Source organism: Bombina bombina, chromosome 9 (genome assembly GCF_027579735.1).
Source record: "Bombina bombina isolate aBomBom1 chromosome 9, aBomBom1.pri, whole genome shotgun sequence".
NCBI classification, from domain to species: Eukaryota; Metazoa; Chordata; class Amphibia; order Anura; family Bombinatoridae; genus Bombina; species Bombina bombina.
Window position 1 is genome coordinate 210,040,849 of NC_069507.1, and position 20,899 is coordinate 210,061,747.

At 37.7% G+C, this 20,899-nt stretch overlaps 1 protein-coding gene across 2 annotated transcripts in view; it reads left to right on the forward strand.

The window, feature by feature from the left end:
* Window positions 1-20,899, forward strand: part of DPYSL4 (dihydropyrimidinase like 4) — a 90,191-nt gene that overhangs the window by 58,930 nt on the left and 10,362 nt on the right. For both annotated transcript variants that reach the window (XM_053691743.1, XM_053691744.1), the window contains 2 exons: window positions 340-519; window positions 18,688-18,859. In XM_053691743.1, coding sequence (XP_053547718.1) covers window positions 340-519; window positions 18,688-18,859 — 352 coding nt within the window. The remainder of the gene's footprint in view (window positions 1-339; window positions 520-18,687; window positions 18,860-20,899) is intronic.

Genomic DNA, 20,899 nt, shown 5'->3' on the forward strand with positions numbered 1-20,899 from the left:
AAAAAATATTAATTGTATGCTCTGTCTGAAATTGAATCATGAAATAAAATTTAGTGTTTCATTCCCCTTTAAGTACCAGTCATTTTTCTCCCTCGTGGGGAGCTTTCTTTTTTCTCAAATGAACAAAATGCAATTCTATGGTCTTTTGAATTAATAGTAATATTAAAGGGACAGTATTGGAAATATTATCCCCTCTCTTGTTCTACATTTCCTTAGACTAATATATTGGTTAACAAAATCTATTTCAATATTGCGCGTGCGATAACGTACCACTTGTAATCTAGTCCTAAATGTTTTATGTATACCTAGTGACTAATCATTGTTTCTTGCTAACACCAGGCAGTAGAGTTGAACATATTTGAAGGTCTTGAATGTCATGGAGCTCCAGAGGTGGTTATCAGTCAAGGGAAAATTGTGTTGGAAGACGGGAATCTTTATGTGAGCCAGGGTTCTGGGCGGTTCATCCCAAGAAAAACATTCCCTGACTATGTGTATAAAAGGATCAAGGCCCGGAACAGGGTAAGAACATCTATAGGTTCCAATCAATATACAACAAAAGCAATTTCCATGAGTTGGCTGCATCAGCTAATGCATTTCCTACTAATTTTAAATAAAGTCTCAAGATAGATTGATACATCCCTTACACAACACATTTTAACGTTAAATTAATGATAAACATGATAACAAACGGTTCCTTTCCAAATATTACAAGTTCTACCGGTGGTCAGACATAGGTGATGAGATCTTTTTGTCTCCAATATTTATTCTATGTTTTTCATATTATTCCTCTTTGAAACTTGTACAGCTATAAAAAAAATAAGCAATGTTTCTGTCCAACATTACATATTAAATATTAACCATTGTTTCATCTAGATCAGGGATATCCAACTGGGGGCCCATGGCCTACATGTGGCCCTCTGCTCTTCTTTTGCAGCCCCTGGGAAATACCAGAACTTAGAATGGATGTCATCATTTTTTGTGACCCCAAGAATAAGTAGAACTAAAACCTTGTGTTCTGATGATTTCTGGTGTTTGGGTAAAGAAGGCGGCAACTCCAAAAAAACCTTTAATAGTTAGAACAGTAGACAGAGGGTACTCTGCAACCATAGACATTTTTAGGAAATATCTTTAACAGCCGTTAATTTATTATACAGCCCTCAAGGTTTTTAAAATATTGATCTGCTGCCTCCATGTGTTACAAAGTTGACCATCACTGGTCTAGATAAAGATGAGCCTTTGTGTGCATTATGCCCAGGTATACAGACACTGCATTATATATATATTATTTTTTTCTTAAAGGGATATGAAACCCACACTTTTGCTTTCATGATTCAGAAAGAGTGTAATATTTAAATGAACTTTTAAATGTATTTCTATTATTACATTTACTTTGCTCTCTTAGGCCTAGATTTGGAGTTCGGCGGTAGCCGTCAAAACCAGCGTTAGAGGCTCCTAACGCTGGTTTTGGCCTCCCGCTGGTATTTGGAGTCAGTGATTAAAGGGTCTAACGCTCACTTTTCAGCCGCGACTTTTCCATACCGCAGATCCCCTTACGTCAATTGCGTATCCTATCTTTTCAATGGGATCTTTCTAACGCCGGTATTTAGAGTCGTGTCTGAAGTGAGCGTTAGAGCTCTAACGACAAAACTCCAGCCGCCTGAAAAAAGCAGGAGTTAAGAGCTTTCTGGCTAACGCCGGTTCATAAAGCTCTTAACTACTGTACCCTAAAGTACACTAACACCCATAAACTACCTATGTACCCCTAAACCGAGGTCCCCCCACATCGCCGCCACTCGATTAAAATTTTTAACCCCTAATCTGCCGACCGCCACCTACGTTATACTTATGTACCCCTAATCTGCTGCCCCTAACCCCGCCGACCCCTATATTATATTTATTAACCCCTAACTTGCCCCCCACAACGTCGCCGCCAGCTACTTAAAATAATTAACCCCTAATCTTCCGACCGCAAATCGCCGCCACCTACGTTATCCCTATGTACCCCTAATCTGCTGCCCCTAACATCGCCGACCCCTATATTATATTTATTAACCCCTAATCTGCCCCCTCAACGTCGCCGACACCTGCCTACACTTATTAACCCCTAATCTGCCGAGCGGACCTGAGCGCTACTATAATAAAGTTATGAACCCCTAACCCGCCTCACTAACCTTATCATAAATAGTATTAACCCCTAATCTGCCCTCCCTAACATCGCCGACACCTAACTTCAATTATTAACCCCTAATCTGACGACCGGAGCTCACCGCTATTCTAATAAATGTATTAACCCCTAAAGCTACGTCTAACCCTAACACTAACACCCCCCTAAGTTAAATATAATTTTTATCTAACGAAATAAATTAACTCTTATTAAATAAATTATTCCTATTTAAAGCTAAATACTTACCTGTAAAATACATCCTAATATAGCTACAATATAAATTATAATTATATTATAGCTATTTTAGGATTAATATTTATTTTACAGGCAACTTTGTAATTATTTTAACCATGTACAATAGCTATTAAATAGTTAAGAACTATTTAATAGTTACCTAGTTAAAATAATAACAAATTTACCTGTAAAATAAATCCTAACCTAAGTTATAATTAAACCTAACACTACCCTATCAATAAATTAATTAAATAAACTACCTACAATTACCTACAATTAACCTAACACTACACTATCAATAAATTAATTAAACACAATTCCTACAAATAAATACAATTAAATAAACTAGCTAAAGTACAAAAAATAAAAAAGAACTAAGTTACAGAAAATAAAAAAATATTTACAAACATAAGAAAAATATTACAACAATTTTAAACTAATTACACCTACTCTAAGCCCCCTAATAAAATAACAATGCCCCCCAAAATAAAAAATTCCCTACCCTATTCTAAATTAAAAAAGTTACAAGCTCTTTTACCTTACCAGCCCTGAACAGGGCCCTTTGCGGGGCATGCCCCAAGAATTTCAGCTCTTTTGCCTGTAAAAAAAAACATACAATACCCCCCCAACATTACAACTCACCACCCACATACCCCTAATCTAACCCAAACCCCCCTTAAATAAACCTAACACTAAGCCCCTGAAGATCTTCCTACCTTGTCTTCACCATACCAGGTTCACCGATCCGTCCTGAAGAGCTCCTCCGATGTCCTGATCCAAGCCCAAGCGGGGGCTGAAGAGGTCCATGATCCGGTCAAAGTCTTCATCCAAGCGGGGCAGAAGAGGATCTTCCATCCGATTGAAGTCATCATCCAGGCGGCATCTTCTATGGTCTTCCATCCGGAGCGAAGCGGCAGGATCCTGAAGACCTCCAGCGCGGAACATCCATCCGGACCGACGACTGAATGACGAATGACTGTTCCTTTAAGGGACGTCATCCAAGATGGCGTCCCTCGAATTCCGATTGGCTGATAGGATTCTATCAGCCAATCGGAATTAAGGTAGGAATTTTCTGATTGGCTGATGGAATCAGCCAATCAGAATCAAGTTCAATCCGATTGGCTGATCCAATCAGCCAATCAGATTGAGCTCGCATTCTATTGGCTGTTCCGATCAGCCAATAGAATGCGAGCTCAATCTGATTGGCTGATTGGATCGGCCAATCGGATTGAACTAGATTCTGATTGGCTGATTCCATCAGCCAATCAGAAAATTCCTACCTTAATTCCGATTGGCTGATAGAATCCTATCAGCCAATCGGAATTCGAGGGACGCCATCTTGGATGACGTCCCTTAAAGGAACAGTCATTCGTCGTTCAGTCGTCGGTCCGGATGGATGTTCCGCGCTGGAGGTCTTCAGGATCCTGCCGCTTCGCTCCGGATGGAAGACCATAGAAGATGCCGCCTGGATGATGACTTCAATCGGATGGAAGATCCTCTTCTGCCCCGCTTGGATGAAGACTTTGACCGGATCATGGACCTCTTCAGCCCCCGCTTGGGCTTGGATCAGGACATCGGAGGAGCTCTTCAGGACGGATCGGTGAACCTGGTATGGTGAAGACAAGGTAGGAAGATCTTCAGGGGCTTAGTGTTAGGTTTATTTAAGGGGGGTTTGGGTTAGATTAGGGGTATGTGGGTGGTGGGTTGTAATGTTGGGGGGGGGGGGGTATTGTATTTATTCTTTTACAGGCAAAAGAGCTGAAATTCTTGGGGCATGCCCCGCAAAGGGCCCTGTTCAGGGCTGGTAAGGTAAAAGAGCTTGTAACTTTTTTAATTTAGAATAGGGTAGGGAATTTTTTATTTTGGGGGGCTTTGTTATTTTATTAGGGGGCTTAGAGTAGGTGTAATTAGTTTAAAATTGTTGTAATATTTTTCTTATGTTTGTAAATATTTTTTTATTTTCTGTAACTTAGTTCTTTTTTATTTTTTGTACTTTAGCTAGTTTATTTAATTGTATTTATTTGTAGGAATTGTGTTTAATTAATTTATTGATAGTGTAGTGTTAGGTTAATTGTAGGTAATTGTAGGTAGTTTATTTAATTAATTTATTGATAGGGTAGTGTTAGGTTTAATTATAACTTAGGTTAGGATTTATTTTACAGGTAAATTTGTTATTATTTTAACTAGGTAACTATTAAATAGTTCTTAACTATTTAATAGCTATTGTACCTGGTTAAAATAATTACAAAGTTGCCAGTAAAATAAATATTAATCCTAAAATAGCTATAATATAATTATAATTTATATTGTAGCTATATTAGGATTTATTTTACAGGTAAGTATTTAGCTTTAAATAGGAATCATTTATTTAATAAGAGTTAATTTATTTCGTTAGATAAAAATTATATTTAACTTAGGAGGGTGTTAGTGTTAGGGTTAGACTTAGCTTTAGGGGTTAATCCATTTATTAGAATAGCGGTGAGGTCCGCTCGGCAGATTAGGGGTTAATAATTGAAGGTAGGTGTCGGCGATGTTAGGGAGGGCAGATTAGGGGTTAATACTATTTATGATAGGGTTAGTGAGGCGGATTAGGGGTTAATAACTTTATTATAGTAGCGCTCAGGTCCGCTCGGCAGATTAGGGGTTAATAAGTGTAGGCAGGTGTCGGCGACGTTGAGGGGGGCAGATTAGGGGTTAATAAATATAATATAGGGGTCGGCGATGTTAGGGCAGCAGATTAGGGGTACATAGGGATAACGTAGGTTGCGGCGGTTTACGGAGCGGCAGATTAGGGGTTAAAAAAAAAATATGCAGGGAACAAACTACGGTTAAATTCTCAACAACAGATAAACATCCCCCCCCCCCTCTACCCCCCTTTTTTTTTTTTTTTTTTTTTTTTTGTTGTCTTCCCCTCCCCCTTTTCACCCCCTCCAGTCAGGTATCCCCCTCCTCCCCATTATATAATTCTGTTCCCTCTCTGCCACCCCCCCCTTCTTCTTCCCCCTTCCTTTCTCCCCCCCCTTTTTCCATGTCTTACTCAAAATACTCAAAGATCATCCAGAGCTGACGCGGTCGGGCCCATCTGTATTTAGCGCTGCAGTTACAGCCTTATTGGGCTATACATGAGGTGTTTTTTTGGGGCCTGATGGCGTTAGCCTCAAAATATCTTTGCCTATGAGAGGCAACTCACTAAGCTAAATGTATAAACATTGAACATGGCAAATGTGATAATGTGGTTATATATCATTTGTTTACCTCAAATCACTTTCTTTGATATATTGTTAATATCTTGTTGATAAACATATTGTTTGATGCATTTATTGTAAATGATGTCAATTTATAAATGTTCACTCAATAAAGCTTTATAAAAAAAAAAAAAAAAAAAAAAAAAATATGCAGGGGTCAGCGATAGCGGGGGCGGCAGATTAGGGGTTAATAAGTGTAAGGTTAGGGGTGTTTAGACTCGGGGTACATGTTAGGGTGTTAGGTGCAGACGTAGGAAGTGTTTCCCCATAGGAAACAATGGGGCTGCGTTAGGAGCTGAACGCTGCTTTTTTGCAGGTGTTAGGTTTTTTTTCAGCTCAAACAGCCCCATTGTTTCCTATGGGAGAATCGTGCACGAGCACGTTTTTGAGGCCGGCCGCGTCCGTAAGCAACTCTGGTATCGAGAGTTGCATTTGCGGTAAAAATGCTCTACGCTCCTTTTTTGGAGCCTAACGCAGCATTTGATTAAACTCTCGATACCAGAGTTAAATTTATGGTGCGGCCAGAAAAAAGCCTGCGGAGCGTTAACAGCCCTTTTACCGCCGAACTCCAAATCTAGGCCTTAGTGTCCCTTTTTTAAAAAAAAAGCAGGTAGGTAAGTTTAGGAGCATGCACACGACTGGAGCAATAGATGGTAGAAGTTTTATATCTATGTTATACATATGCAAGAACACTAGATGGAAGCATTATCTTCTATAAAGTACTCCAGGCATGTGGAGGCTATCTACTTCAAGAAAGATTGCAATAGGAACAAAGTAAAGATTATAATAGAAGTAAATTGGAAAGCTTTCTGTAAAATTGTATGTTCTGTCTGAATCCTGAAAGAAAAGTTTAGGTTTCAGGTCCGTTTAATGTGTTCCAAAGAACTTGTTGTGCCAACTGCTTTGAAATAGCTGGCATTGCTCATTAAAATCAACACCCATGATGAAAATTTCAGTTCCTAGGTACTGGCTTTTGTTTACAGAGAATAGGAGATAAGATAAGCAGATCTCCTCTTCCTACAGGCTTAGGGGCCTATCTATCAAGCTCCGTAAGCTCTGAGCAGGCAGACAGACATCGCCGGAAATCAACCCGATCGAGTACAATAGGGTTGATTGACACCTCCCTGCTGGTGGCCCATTGGCCGCGAGTCTGCAGGGGACATTAGTTCTGCTGATAAAAATGTCATTGATATTTTACACACAACCAGATAAGAATAATGCATATATTGTAGGGAAAAACCAATATTTGCAAATTAAGAGTAAAAATTGCACATAAAAATAAGGGAAATAAAAAATACTCACCTAGATTACGAGTTTTGCGTTGCGGCTTTTAACGCTGAAAAAATAGCAATTTCAGTGTAAAAGCAGGAACGCACTATTGGGAGTCGTGTCGGTATAGCTATACCACAACGCAAGCATTTTAGCCTGTAACGCAACGTCAGTCCTGCTTTTAAAAAAATTATGTTTTTTGTGTGGGATTTCCATAGTGCCGGTATCACAGGTTGTGCGGTGAGGCTAAAATGATTGCATTACAGCCTATACCGACACGAGCTATACCGCCATCTGAGACCAGTAGTTAACACCCATAAACTACCTATATTAACCCTTAATAAGCCCTCCCGCTTCACAAACACTATATTAAACTTAATAGCCCTTAATCTGATGCCCACCCCCATTACGGCTATTAAATAAATCTATTAAACCCTAATCTGCTGCCCACCCACATCACCAACACTATTTAAATATATTAACCCCTAAACCGCCACTCCCTGACATCACTGCCACTATAATAAAGTAAAATTACAAAAAATAAAAAACACTAAGATTACAAAAAAATAAACAAAATTATCAAAAATAAAAACAATTGCAACTAATCTAATATCCCTATAAAAATAAAACAGCCCCCCCAAATAAAAACACCCTCTAGCCTACAATAACTACTAATAGCCCTTAAAAAGGCCTTTTGTAGGGCATTGCCCTAAAGAAATCAGCTCTTTTACCTGTAAAAAAAATACAAAGTCCCCCCAACAGTAAAACCCACCACCCAACCAACCCCCCAAAATAAAATACCTAACTCTAAAAATCCCTAAGCTACCCATTCGCATTAAAAGGGCATTTAGCTCTTTTGCATTGCCCTTAAGAGGGCATTCAGCTCTTTTAAAAATGCCCAAACCCTAATCTAAAAAAAAACACCCAAAAAAACCCAAAAACCTAACTAACCCCAGAAGATCTACTCAAGGTTCCTGAAGTCCAGACATCCATCTCCATCCAGGCGGCAAGGTCTTCATCCAGGCGGCGAGGTCTTCATCCATCCTGGGGGCGTCTTCTATCTTCATCCCGGCAGCGCGGAGTGGAGCTATCCTGAATCCCATCCTGCGTGGAGTGTCCTCTTCATACGGTCGCTGCCGTACACTGAAGATGAATGCAAGGTAGCCGTTAAAAAAATGGTGTCCCTTGCATTCCTATCGAATGATTTGATTCTTCAAATTCAAATCAGCCAATAGGATGAGAGCTTCTGAAATCCTATTGGCTTTTCAAAACAGCCAATAGGATGAGAGCTACTGAAATCCTATTGGCTGATTTGAACAACCAATAGAATTTCAGTAGCTTTCATCCTATTGACTGTTTTGAACAGCCAATAGGATTTCAGAAGCTCTCATCCTATTGGCTGATTTGAATTTGAAGAATCAAATCAGCCAATAGGAATGCAAGGGACGCCATTTTGAAACGGCTGCCTTGCATTCAACTTCAGTGTACGGAGGCGACCGTATGAAGAGGATGCTATGCGCAGGATGGGATCCAGGATAGCTCCACTCCGCGCCGCCGGGATGAAGATAGAAGACGCCCCCGGGATGGATGAAGACCTCGCCGCCTGGATGAAGACTTTGACGCCTGGATGAAGACTTCTCACGGTCTGGATATCCAGACTTTAGAAACCGTGAGTAGATCTTCTGGGGTTAGTGTTAGTTTTTTTTTTTTAATTTTGGGTGTTTTTTTTTTTTTTAGATTAGGGTTTGGGCTTTGAAAAAGAGCTAAATGCCCTTTAAAGGGCAAAACAAAAGAGCTAAATGCCCTTTTAAAGGCAATGCCCATACAAATACCCCTTTAGGGGCATTGGGTAGCTTAGGTTTTTTTAGAGTTAGGTTTTTTATTTTGGGGGGTTGGTTGGGTGGTGGGCTTTACTGTTGGGGGGGACTTTGTATTTTCTCAGAGCTGATTTCTTTAGGGCAATGCACTACAAAAGGCCCTTTTAAGGGCTATTAGTAATTTATTGTAGGCTAGGGGGTGTTTTTATTTTGGGAGGACTTTTTTATTTTTATAGGGCTATTAGATTAGGTGTAATTGTTTTTATTTTTTTGTAATCTTAGTATTTTTATTTTTGTGATTTTAGTGTTTATTGTTTTTGGTAAACTTAGATTATTTAAATTATTTAAATTTTTTGTAGGATTTGTTGTTTTTTTTAGTTGTAATTTAGATCTTTTTAATTTTTTTCGTAGTGTTAGGTTTTTTAAATTTGTCGTTTAAATATTTTAATTGGTAGTATTTTTTTATTTTATTAGATTAGGTATGTTAGGTTTATTTTTATTTCACAGGTAAGTTTTTTATTTATTTAAATAGAGTTATATTGTAATTTTAATTTAAAGTTAGGGGGGTGTTAGGTTTAGGGGTTAATAGTTTAATTTAGTCTTTTGCAATGTGGGGGACTGGCGGTTTAGGGGTTAATAGGTTTATTTTGTGGCGGAGATGTGGGGGTCCGGAGGTTTAGGGGTTAATAACTTTATTTAGTGGAGGTGATGTTGGGGAGTGGCGGAATATGGGTGTTAGGTTTAGGGGTTAATAGTTTAATTTAGTCTTTTGCAATGTGGGGGACTGGCGGTTTAGGGGTTAATAGGTTTATTAGTGGCGGCGATGACGGGGGGGCAGATTAGGGGTTAATAACTTTATTATAGTGGCAGCGATGTCGGGGAGCGGCGGAATAGGGGTTAATAACTTTTATTAGTGCCAGCGATGTCGGGAGTGGCAGATTAGAGATTAATAACTTTATTTAGGTGTCGACGATGTCGGGGGTGGCGGATTAGGGGTGTTTAGACTTGGGGTTTATGTTAGGGTGTTAGGTTTAAACATAATTTTTTTTCCCCCTAGACATCAATGGGGTTGCGTTATGGCGATCGCCATTCAACACTTCAGGTGTTAGTTATTTTTCTATCACTCTCTCCCCATTGATGTCTATGGGGGAAAGCATGCACAAGCACATCAAAGCAGCATTTGGCTTTTGTGCGATATGGAGCTTAACGCCACCATATCGCACGCACAAGGCGACTTTTTAGAAACTCGTAATGGCAGCGCTATGGAGAGGGAAATAACGCAACTTTTGTTGAGTTCGCTTCACACCCTCTATAGCGCAAAACTAGTAATCTAGGTGAATGTTTTTTATATACCTAATGTTCTGGTCTATTTCAAACATTAAACACAATGAGGCACAGTTTCTAGTAATGTGTGATGGATTCATTGTGATAGGTACTACAGTGCTAGAGTCCAGCCACTGCAAGATAATCAAACTGAATTAATGTCACATTAGCAGCACTGCTGGAAAAGCTACTCATTTATAGGTACAGTCCTGTTGTAAAGCACAAATAGCGCACACACAAATAGGCTCATCAACATGACACTTCGGGGTCTATTTACAGGGGAATTGATAATGATTGTGAGTGTGACCCTAGACAACCTATGTAAGCTTAAATAACCGTCATGGAGAAAAATCTGAATGTCAACCATTATTTAAAGCAGTGTTTCTCAAATTCAGTCCACAGGACCCTTAACAGGCCAGATATTCATTATATCTTAACTAGAGCACATGTGAAATAATCAGCTGATCAGTAACCATGGTTACTAACCTGCTCTCACCCTTCTGATGATTATTTCACCTGTGCTCTAGTTAAGATATAATGAATATCTGGCCTGTTAAGGGTCCTGAGGACTGGAATTTAGAAACTGATCTAATTGTAAGTTGGTTGTAAAGTTCTCCTTTAAAACTGAGTTGCATCTACCATATTTTGGCTAAGTGTAGCCAGCAATCAGCCAACACTATCCAGGGTTCTGGACCAAAAATGGGCTGGCTCCTAAGCTTACATTCCACTTTTTTTCAAATAAAGATACCAAGAGAATGTAGAAAAATAGCTAATAGGAGTAAATTAGAAAGTTGCTTACAATTGCATGCTCTATCTGAATCATGAAAGAAGAAATGTGGTTTAGTGTCCCTTTAAGGAAGTTTAGTATGGACCTCACAAGATTATGGGAGATCCACAGCAAATTGTGAATTTAGCACTGATGATGATGATTTTCTGTTTTTTCACCATACAGATGAACGGTAAGTCGGTAACTATTCACAGAGCACTTACTCTGGTGAGGTGATTTTAGTTTTAAAGGGACACAATATTCATATGCTTAATCACTAGATGCACTTAATCTGTTAAAAGCTTACAAGAAAATATCACATTGACATACCTATGTAAATAAGTAAGATATTTTACCTCAAAATGTCTTCATCTTACCAGAGTAAGTGCACTGTGAGAAGTTATCCTTCAGCTACTCGTTTTACCATCATCTGCATGGTGAAATTAAAGCCAATCAGCTTTATAAGTGCTAATGTTTATATTTTGTTTTACTGTGATCTTGTGGGATTTCACCATAATCTCGCTAGGTTTCATAGTAAACTTCCTTGAACTGAGGAGAGAAATAAAGTGACTGTGCATGCACATGCCAGATGCACGCTCCCTTGCAAGTCCTGGGATAAGCTTCCTAATTGGATGTTTAAAGTTCCTTTATAATGGTGGCTTCTTAGGTCATTTTGAGGTAAAATATCTTCCTTTTTACATAGAGATGTTCATCCTGTGAAATTTTCTAGTCAGCTTTTTACAGTTATGCCTTAATTAAAGAAAAAACAAGTGTACATCATACTATCTATTATTTCACAAAGTTGCGATAAGGATAAGTGATAATTTATGTTGAGTAACATGCTCCTTCAATTAGCTGTTTTAATAAATTTGTTTTTGTCCCTTTTATTTTCTGTGAAAATATCTATGGAAGTTTGGGGGTTAAACATTTTGAAATGTCTTATTGGTTTTTATTTATTATTGTGCTTTATAATAATTCTTTATGAGACCATGAAGTTGGTATTAAATAAAAGTGGTTATTGTGCTGTTTACCATGAGCAGACTAAGGTTGCCACCTCAACCATGTTTTCCTGGACACTTATGAGTTATACATGTTGTGGGGTTTGCAGGGAGGAACATGTATTGTTCATCAGCACTTTTCATGTGACGTCCAGAGGCACAATACATGTTCCTCCTGCTTACCCTGCAGCATGCGTAACTCATAAGTGTCCAGGAAAACACGGCTTAGGTGGTAACCCTAGCTCAGACACTTCCATTAAATGCATGGTAAGGTAACTCTAGATTAGCCTGCTCCATTATAAAGATAAACTTACTTTGTGAAACAACACGTGGTTTAAATATTTTCATGTTTAGTATATGTGTGTGTGTATGTGTATGTATATATATATATATATATATATATATATATATATATATTATCAAATATATTTATTATTTTTGTTAAATATATGGCTGATACATCCACCTGTTAGCAGCTACATGGGTGCAAATATGTAAATCATATCTCCAAAATAAATGCACTCCCATGACCTTTTAGGTGAAGAAATCCAAAATTTAATTTAACGTTTCGGAGATGTACAAATCCCCTTCATCAGAACAACTTAAAGGGACAGTCAAGTCAAAACTAAACTTTCATGATTCAGATAGGGCATGCAATTTTAAACAACTTTCCAATTGACTTTTATCATTACATTTGCTTTGTTCCCTGGGTGATATTTTTGAAAAGCTAAACCTAGGTAGGCTCAAACTGATTTCTAAACAGTTGAAAACCGCCTCTTAGCTCAGCGTTTTGAAAGTTTTTCACAGTTAGACACTGCTAGCTCATGTGTGTCATAGAGATAACATTGTACTCACTCCCGTGGAGTTATTTAGGAGTCTGCACTGAGTGGCTAAACTGCATGTCTGTCTGAGGCAGTCTGTAGAGGCTTAGATACAAGGTAATCACAGAGGTAAAAAATATATTAATATAACAGTGTTTGTTATGCAAAACTGACGAATGGGTAATAAAGGGATTATCTATCTTTTTTAAAAATAAAAATTTTGGTGTAGACTGTCCCTTCAATCATGTGGAAAAAAAAATTCTTATAGGGCAAACAATTAAGTAACTTCAAACCTCATACAATTCAAGTGGTGCCAAACAAACTGTGTTTGGAATGCAAGCTTTCATTCCAGCATATCGTCGAACCGGAAGTGACAGTTTCCAACTTCTGGGACTTATATAGATGTAAATACAAAAACCGGAGATTATAACACAAATATCAAATCTACTAATGTTATTGCCTATTTTACACATCCTTACAAGGGTATGTATTTACAGTATATTGAACTTTAAAACGCATTTTAGAGCATACAAATTGTAATAATCTGTGTATGTCATAGTAACGGTTGCCATGGTAACCTCAATACACAATAAAGGGGAAACTATCAAACGACCCATCTGATGTATCAGTGCATTTACAGATGTTACATATAACTTAGAACCTCACAGGACTGTGAAAATTTGTTGCATTTTAAAGCATCAGTATTACTGTAATGTGTGTGTGTCTTACCAATGGCAGTTGCCATAGTGACCTCAATAAACAGGAACCAAAATAATGAAAGACTTATCTATTTATGTGCCAGTCTAGTGCACCAATTTTTCTTATGCACAAGATATGAGCATCAAGTTAATTGATCCCATATCACCTTTTAACTAGACATGTGTGTTTCGTTTAGTTCCGAATCAAAATTCGGACGAATTTGTCAAATTTGGAGCTTCGGATCTATTAGAATTTCCAAATTACCGTAACACCGAAACTAACGAATAAATCTGAATTAGTTCGGATTTATTCGTTACATTCGGATGGCCATGGACTAATCACAATTACACTAGTATTGTACAGTATATTAGGTTATATCACTCTGCTATGGGTTACACCTAATATTACAGTACATAATACTAGTCTAATACACAGCACATCCCACCTAACACATACTGAACTTCCGAATTTACAAATCGAATCCGAATCGAATGCATACGAATACATCCAAATTTATTTGAATCCGAATTCGAATCGATCCAAAAACTACATTTGAAAACATCCGAGTCGATCCGAATCGAAACAAGTGTAGTTGCCATGGCAACAGTGTATGGGCAGCAGCTCATTTGTGTGGTATTTTTAGAAGTGATTCCTTATTATCTCCTATGTGAGTGCATGAAACCCTATTCTGGGGTGTCTTATGCATCCTGTCCCCAAATCCAGTAGTACATTTCAAACTTATATACATATATACACACTCAAAAAACAGAGCACCTAAATGTATCTTCAAATGGCATATATTTGTATATATCCTCACTAAGCTCAGAATAATATTCCTTATACCATAGACACAATAGTCTATAGGCTATACATTTTACTGGTGAAACATCAGGGTAGAGTATATTATAAACTTTTGATTTGATCCAAATCTCATTATCATGTTGTGTGTATTAGTTCACACATTAGTCCCCAATTACGGTAATGGTTGTTGGACGTTCTGTGTGGTATCTGTGTACCATATATCAATTTGTTTATCATAAGTGACCATGGGTTCCCACTATATTGAGCCAGTATTCTATGTAGTAGTGATATTGATCAACTGGTGTCCCAGTTGAAAAAAACAGATGGTGCCTTTCCACTGAATACCACTATCATTACCTTGGCAACAATATCCCATACGCACCCCAGGTATGTAGCATATAGTGTACACCCCAGGATGGATAGATCATCGGTTTCAGTGGCAGCTACACTCTGATCTTATTGTAAGCTTACTTTGTGAACAAAAGATACGAGTAAACCCAGCTACCCAGCTATTTGGTCCAGTCCCCCAGTGACTCTAGGGAGCGATATCAGTTGTGCGCACAGAATCACTCTCAGGTTTTTTAGGTGGTGTCTGATATTACACCACACTAAAACCTTCTATAAACCTTCAGGGTATAGTGGACATGTTTTCTGGGCGGGTACACTACAGGTATGTAACACAAGAAGAGTTTAGATCAAGAGCCTGAAGTCAGGTTTTGAATCCACTCGGCCTCACATACCAAGAATTTTGTTTCCACCTCGGTCCAACTTTGGTATGTGGTCTATCAAGATGTGTCGGATAGATGAGACTAAATCAGTGTTGTGCAACCGGTTGGTCCGAGCTTCCCTTCTTCAACGCCTGGCGTATGGCCAGTCTATGATTCACCATTCTTTCAAGTAGAGTGCCCTGGGTTTTGCCAATATAAAACTTTGAGCATGGGCAGAATAGCATATACACTTCATGTGTGGTATTACATTAGAGTGAGTGACAGATCGTATACACTTTTTTGGTGTGTGGATGATGGAACATTCTGGTAGCAATGAGCCCATTAGGCACCTATAACTGCCTTTTATATTCTCTTTGGATTTCTTGGAGTAGCTCATCTTTGGATCGGTCTTAACCAATAGATCTTTTAAATTGGTTCCTCTTTTATATCCCACCATCAGGTTGAGATTCTGTGTGAAACCCAATCTCAGATCAGAGGTGATCAGGGGCCAATGTTGTTTTACAATCTTGCCAGCATTAGTTTTATTAGGGGAGAAAGTGGTTACAAACATCAACCTGTCACCTCCTGATGGCTTGCCTCCTTATTTATCAAATCTTCCTGTGTCACGTTCTGAATTTCTTGAATGGTAGTATTTAACACCTGTTCCTTATAGCCCCTCTGTCAGAACTTTTGTTGTGTCCCAGCTAGCTGGGAGACCCCTGTATCCCTATCAGAGTTGTTGCATATAGTACGTATCTTTGCTTCTGGACATGCCCTAAGATTCAAAAATTCTGGAACAGGGTAAACCATTGGGTGAACAGGTTCTTAGAAAAGAAATGTAAACTAGAAGCACAACACATATTTTTTCTATATCCAAATACAAAAGATAGTGAGAATGTAGGTTTAATCAACACAGCCATATTAATTGGAAGAAATGTAATATTAAGTTCTTGGAAATCTAAATTTAGTCCAGCGATTAAAGAATTCAATAATAAAGTACTGTCACAGATGAATATGGAACAATTTAATATAAATATAACACAGGAGAAGAGAGTAGCTTTATTCTTTCAAAAGTGGTTAAAGGTACTCTTGACGTTCCCAGAGAGAGTTCAAAAACAAATAATATATCCCTTAAGAAAATCGGACTACTTTAATATAGCCTTAATATCAGGCAGATTTCCACAGTTCTGGGGGGGAGTGAGGTGAGGGAGAGAGGGAGAGGAGAGAATCAGGGGTTTCTCTTTTTTTGTTGTTGTTGTGTATATAATGGTACCAGTAATGTACCAGCTTAGATGTGCAGATATTTGTAAAGATAACACTTGTTGGATGGCTGGATTCTTTATAAATATATCAGCTGTTTATTATTTATTTGCATGTATCTACAGTGTATTAAGTTGTGGTTGTTTGGAATTTAACTTGTAATAATGGAGGAACTGAAAGGGAAGAGAGAGGAAGAGAAAAGAAGGGAAAAAAGGAATAAGAAATAAATCGGAGAATAGATTTTTGTTAAATATAAGTTCTCATCATTTATGTTATTAGTTGCCCTGAAATATATTATATATGTATACTCTAGGGTAGTATAATCCTATAATCTGGTATACAGTCAGGGTATATTACTTATTTTGTTGGTCCTGTAAAAAGAAAGTTTATATGAACAGAAGTATATACGCTGTTAAATAGATGGTCCGAAATTGTATAGAGGACATATTTTATCTGGTTTTTTTTTGTGTGTTGATGTATGTATGTAAGAAAAACTCAATAAACATATTTAAAAAAAAAATAGTACATATCATCTGGGATTTTACAATTTCCCTGAGTAGTGAGGGAGGGTGGCAGCTGTCAGCCCTAAGTATGGAATTCCTATCCATGGACTTACTATATAGTGTTGTTCCCAATTTTTCACCTGAGATAAAGATGTTTAGGTAGAGGAAGTGTATCTGGTGTGCCTTTGCTGTCATTTTAAATCTTACAGTGGTGTCAGTTGAATTTATGATATCAAACCAATTCCTAAGTGTGTCTTCCCCCCCTCCAGATGAGGAAGACATCGTCGATGTACCTATGATAGAAAGTTATAGTTACATAATTTATTTCCCACAAGTAGTTGTTCTCAAAGTGGGACATAAATATATTCGCATATGCAGGGGATATGTTCGACCCCATGGCCGTTCCTGCTATTTGGAGATAATAGTCCCGATGATCTTAAGCTCTCTGTGCTTGTGAGATTTTCTAAGAATTCTCTACAGTACTATGAAGCTCCTGTCCTATTTTTATAAGGGCAGTTTTTACCTTGAGAACAATGTCTCGCAAAGAGGTTTTCCCTGTTTTAGGTATGTGAAGGAGAGGCATACATTACAATAGGGCTTAAAAAATAAACGTCATTTAAAAAATGTATAAAATAATTAAAATAAATATTGAAATAAAAATAAAATGCAGAAAAAAATTTGTATGGTTAAAAAACATAAAAATAAATAATTGTTCTGTAAAAATCAGATTTCATGTAAAAATTTAAATTGTTATTGAAGTTTTGGATGTAAATAAATGTGCACAGTACAAATCATAATAAAACTATGCTGCACATGCAAAAACACTGTGAAATTCATATTTATAATAAGAAATTTAAAACATATTGTTTTCCTTATTGTAAAATGAGTTTCCCCACCACCTCTGATAGTGGGCTGAACAGGGGCATTCCCTGGGTGTAGCTGAAATGTCTCCTCTAAATAGGCAAAACACTTATTACTAATTATTAAATACATGCATATTATAAGGTACTGGACCCTGAAAGCAAAGTAATCTGATTTGTATTGATTATAATATTTAATTTTTTAAAGCCCCCCCCAGCTCCCTGCTAATTTTGCTCTCCCTAGCAAAATTTCTCTTTCCAGCAGGCTCCATTACTTTCTAAGGGAGACATATCTTGCAAGGACAGCTGCTTTTTTAGATAATTCCGTGAGGGCAGCCCTTGCAACAGTTGCAGTCGTGTTTCACGTTTTGCCCAGAGAAGTATTGATCAGCGGACATCTAGACTGGCTTGTGAGCATGAATTTATGTTGAGCCCTATATAGCAATAGTGTTTGCAAAAATGTTGTATACATATAGTTTTTAAGATGTACACGCTCCTTAGCCTACCTCAGTATGCTCTCATGGAAAAGAACAATTTTAGAACAAAGGATATCAAAAGAAAGAAGTAAATTTGACAAGAGAACATAACTGGAGGTTTTTAAATTTGTGCACTCTATTTGAGTCATGAAACTTCAAAATAGACTCTCCCAATTACCTTTAAGTAATTAAAGGGCTATTTTATCTTTGAAAATTACTAAAAGTGGGTGAATTGAATTTGAAACCTGCAGATACAAAGAGCTTTAAAAAAAGGAGAAGAAAGAACATTAACTTATCGAAGTATAAATAGTCATTGTAAATACTCTTAATTTAAAGGGACACTGAACTAAAAATTTTCTTTTGTGATTCAGATAGAGCATGCAATTTTAAGCAACTTTCTAATGTACTCCTATTATCAAATGTTCTTCATTCTTTTAGTATTTTTATTTGAAAAGGAAGAATGTAAGTTTAGATGGCGGCCCATTTTTGATGAACAACCTGGGTTGTTCTTGCTGATTGGTGGATAAATTCATCCACCAATAAACAAGTGCTGTCCAGGGTTTGAACTTTCTTTTTCAAATAAAGATGGCAAGAGAACAACGAAAAATTGATAATAGGAGTAAATTAGAAAGTTGTTTAAAATCCCATGCTCTATCTGAATCACGACAGAAAACATTTGGGTTCAGTGTCCCTTTAAGGTGTATAAACACATATCTAACATGCTGGTACATATATTTTTTTTAGTTTGCTGAGATCCGTGGTGTTCCAAGAGGACTTTATGATGGACCGGTACATGAGGTCATAATAACAGATGCATCTGCTGCCCAGACACCGACCTCAAGGACAGCGACCGGTGCAGGGAAAACACAGATGACCCCAGGTCGTAATCTGCATAGATCTGGATTCAGTTTGTCTGGTGAGAGTATAGAGCATAGAAAATGACCTGATGATTGATAATTCTTTAAAGGCACGGTATACATTAATTTTTATTTAACTGCATGTAATAGACACTACTATAAAGAAGAATATGCTCAGATACTGATCTAAAAATCCAGTATAAAACCTTTTAAAAACTTACTTAGAAGCTGCCTGTTTAGCACTGTTGATGAGGTTAGGCTGGAACACCCAGTGAAAGGGGCTGGAAAAGTAGGAAGGGCATAGCCCCCCCCTTCTCTGCATATGAAAAGACCATTAAACAAACAGGACCAAGCAGGAATCTGTAGACTCAAGTCTACATCTGATACTTTGGGGCTTGGTTAGGAGTCTGAAAATCAACACAATGTTATTAAGAAAATAAGCAAAACTATAGATTGTTACAAAAACCCTCCCAGATAGGCTATATAAATGGATCATCTACAAAACATTTATGCAAAGAAAAATCTAGTTTACAATGTCCCTTTAAGGTTACAACCATTAATATACACATTATAGTTTCCTTACAGTGCACATAAAAATAAGTACATACTTGATAGGCTCATAAGCTGTCATAATGCAGGGTAGCAGTGTATATGCACAATGAGCCATGCATAATTTTATCACTACAATAAATACCATATTCAATCACAGAGTTATTGGAAAGTTTAGCATGACCCTGTTTGGCCCTCTATTCAAGTAGGACATGATCTGATCTCTTAAAGGGTCTTGAAACCCAGATGTTTCTTTAATGATTCAGAAAGAGCATGCAGTTTTAAAAATATTTCCAATTTACTTCTATTGACTGATTTGTTTTGTTGTTGTGGTATCCTTTGTTGAAAAGGATACCTCAGTAGTCACAGCAGCAGCTGATTGGTGGCTGCACATATATATGCCTCATGTTATTGGATCACCTGATGAGTTCAGCTAGCTCCCAGTAGTGCATTGCTGCTTCTTCAGCAAAGGATAGCAAGTGAATAAAGCAAGTTTGGAAATAGAAGAAAATGGGAAAGTTGTTTTAAAATTGCATGCTTTATCTGAATTATGAAAGAGTACATTTGGGTTTCACGTCCCTTTAAGATAAACAGATAATCTCCTGTTTCCTAAACAATCTATGTACATATCGCTATAAATGTTTTTTTGTTGTTGTTTGTTTAATCATACGATCTGACAAAAATGCAAAACAAGTAAGATGTACTTAAAGGGACAGTCTAAATCAGAATTTTTATTGTTTTAAAAAATAGATAATCCCTTTATTACCCATTCCCCAGTTTTGCATAACCAACACGGTTATATTAATATACTTTACCTCTGTCATTACCTTGTATCTAAGCCTCTACAGACTGCCCCCTGATCATATGACTTTTTATTAATTATCTAATGACTTGCATTTTAGCCAATTAGTGCTGTGTTGTACAGACTCTGAAATAACTCCCCGGGCATGAGCATAATGTTATCTATATGGCTCACATGAACTAGCACTCTCCTGTTGGGAAAAGCAAATTAAAAAGCATGTGATAAGAGGCTGTGTGTAGTGGCTTAGAAACAGGCAGAAATTTAGTGGTTTTATATGTTATAAAATATATTAATATAACAATTTTGGTTGTGCAAAGCTGGGGAATGGGTAGTAAAGGTGTTATCTATCTTTTTAAACAATAACAATTTTGGTGTAGACTGTCCCTTCAAGATAACTCTCTCTCCCTTCCTCTCTCTCTCTCCCCCCCTCTCTCTCTCCCCCCTTCTCTCTCTCCCCCTCTCTCTTTCTCCCCCCTCTCTCTTTCTCTCTCCCCTCTCTCTCTCCCCCCTCTCTCCTCTCCCTCTCTCTCTCTCTCTCTCTCTCTCCCCTCTCTCTCTCCCCCCCTCTCTCTCTCTCTCTCCCTCTCTCTCTCTCCCCCCCTCTCTATCTCTCCCCCCCTCTCTATCTCCCCCCCTCTTCTTTTGCTCTCTCTCCCTCTTTTCTTTTGCTCTCTCTCTTTCCCCCTCCTATTTTCTCTCTCCCACCTCTCTTGCTCTCTCTTATCTTTATCTCTTTCCCATCTCTTTT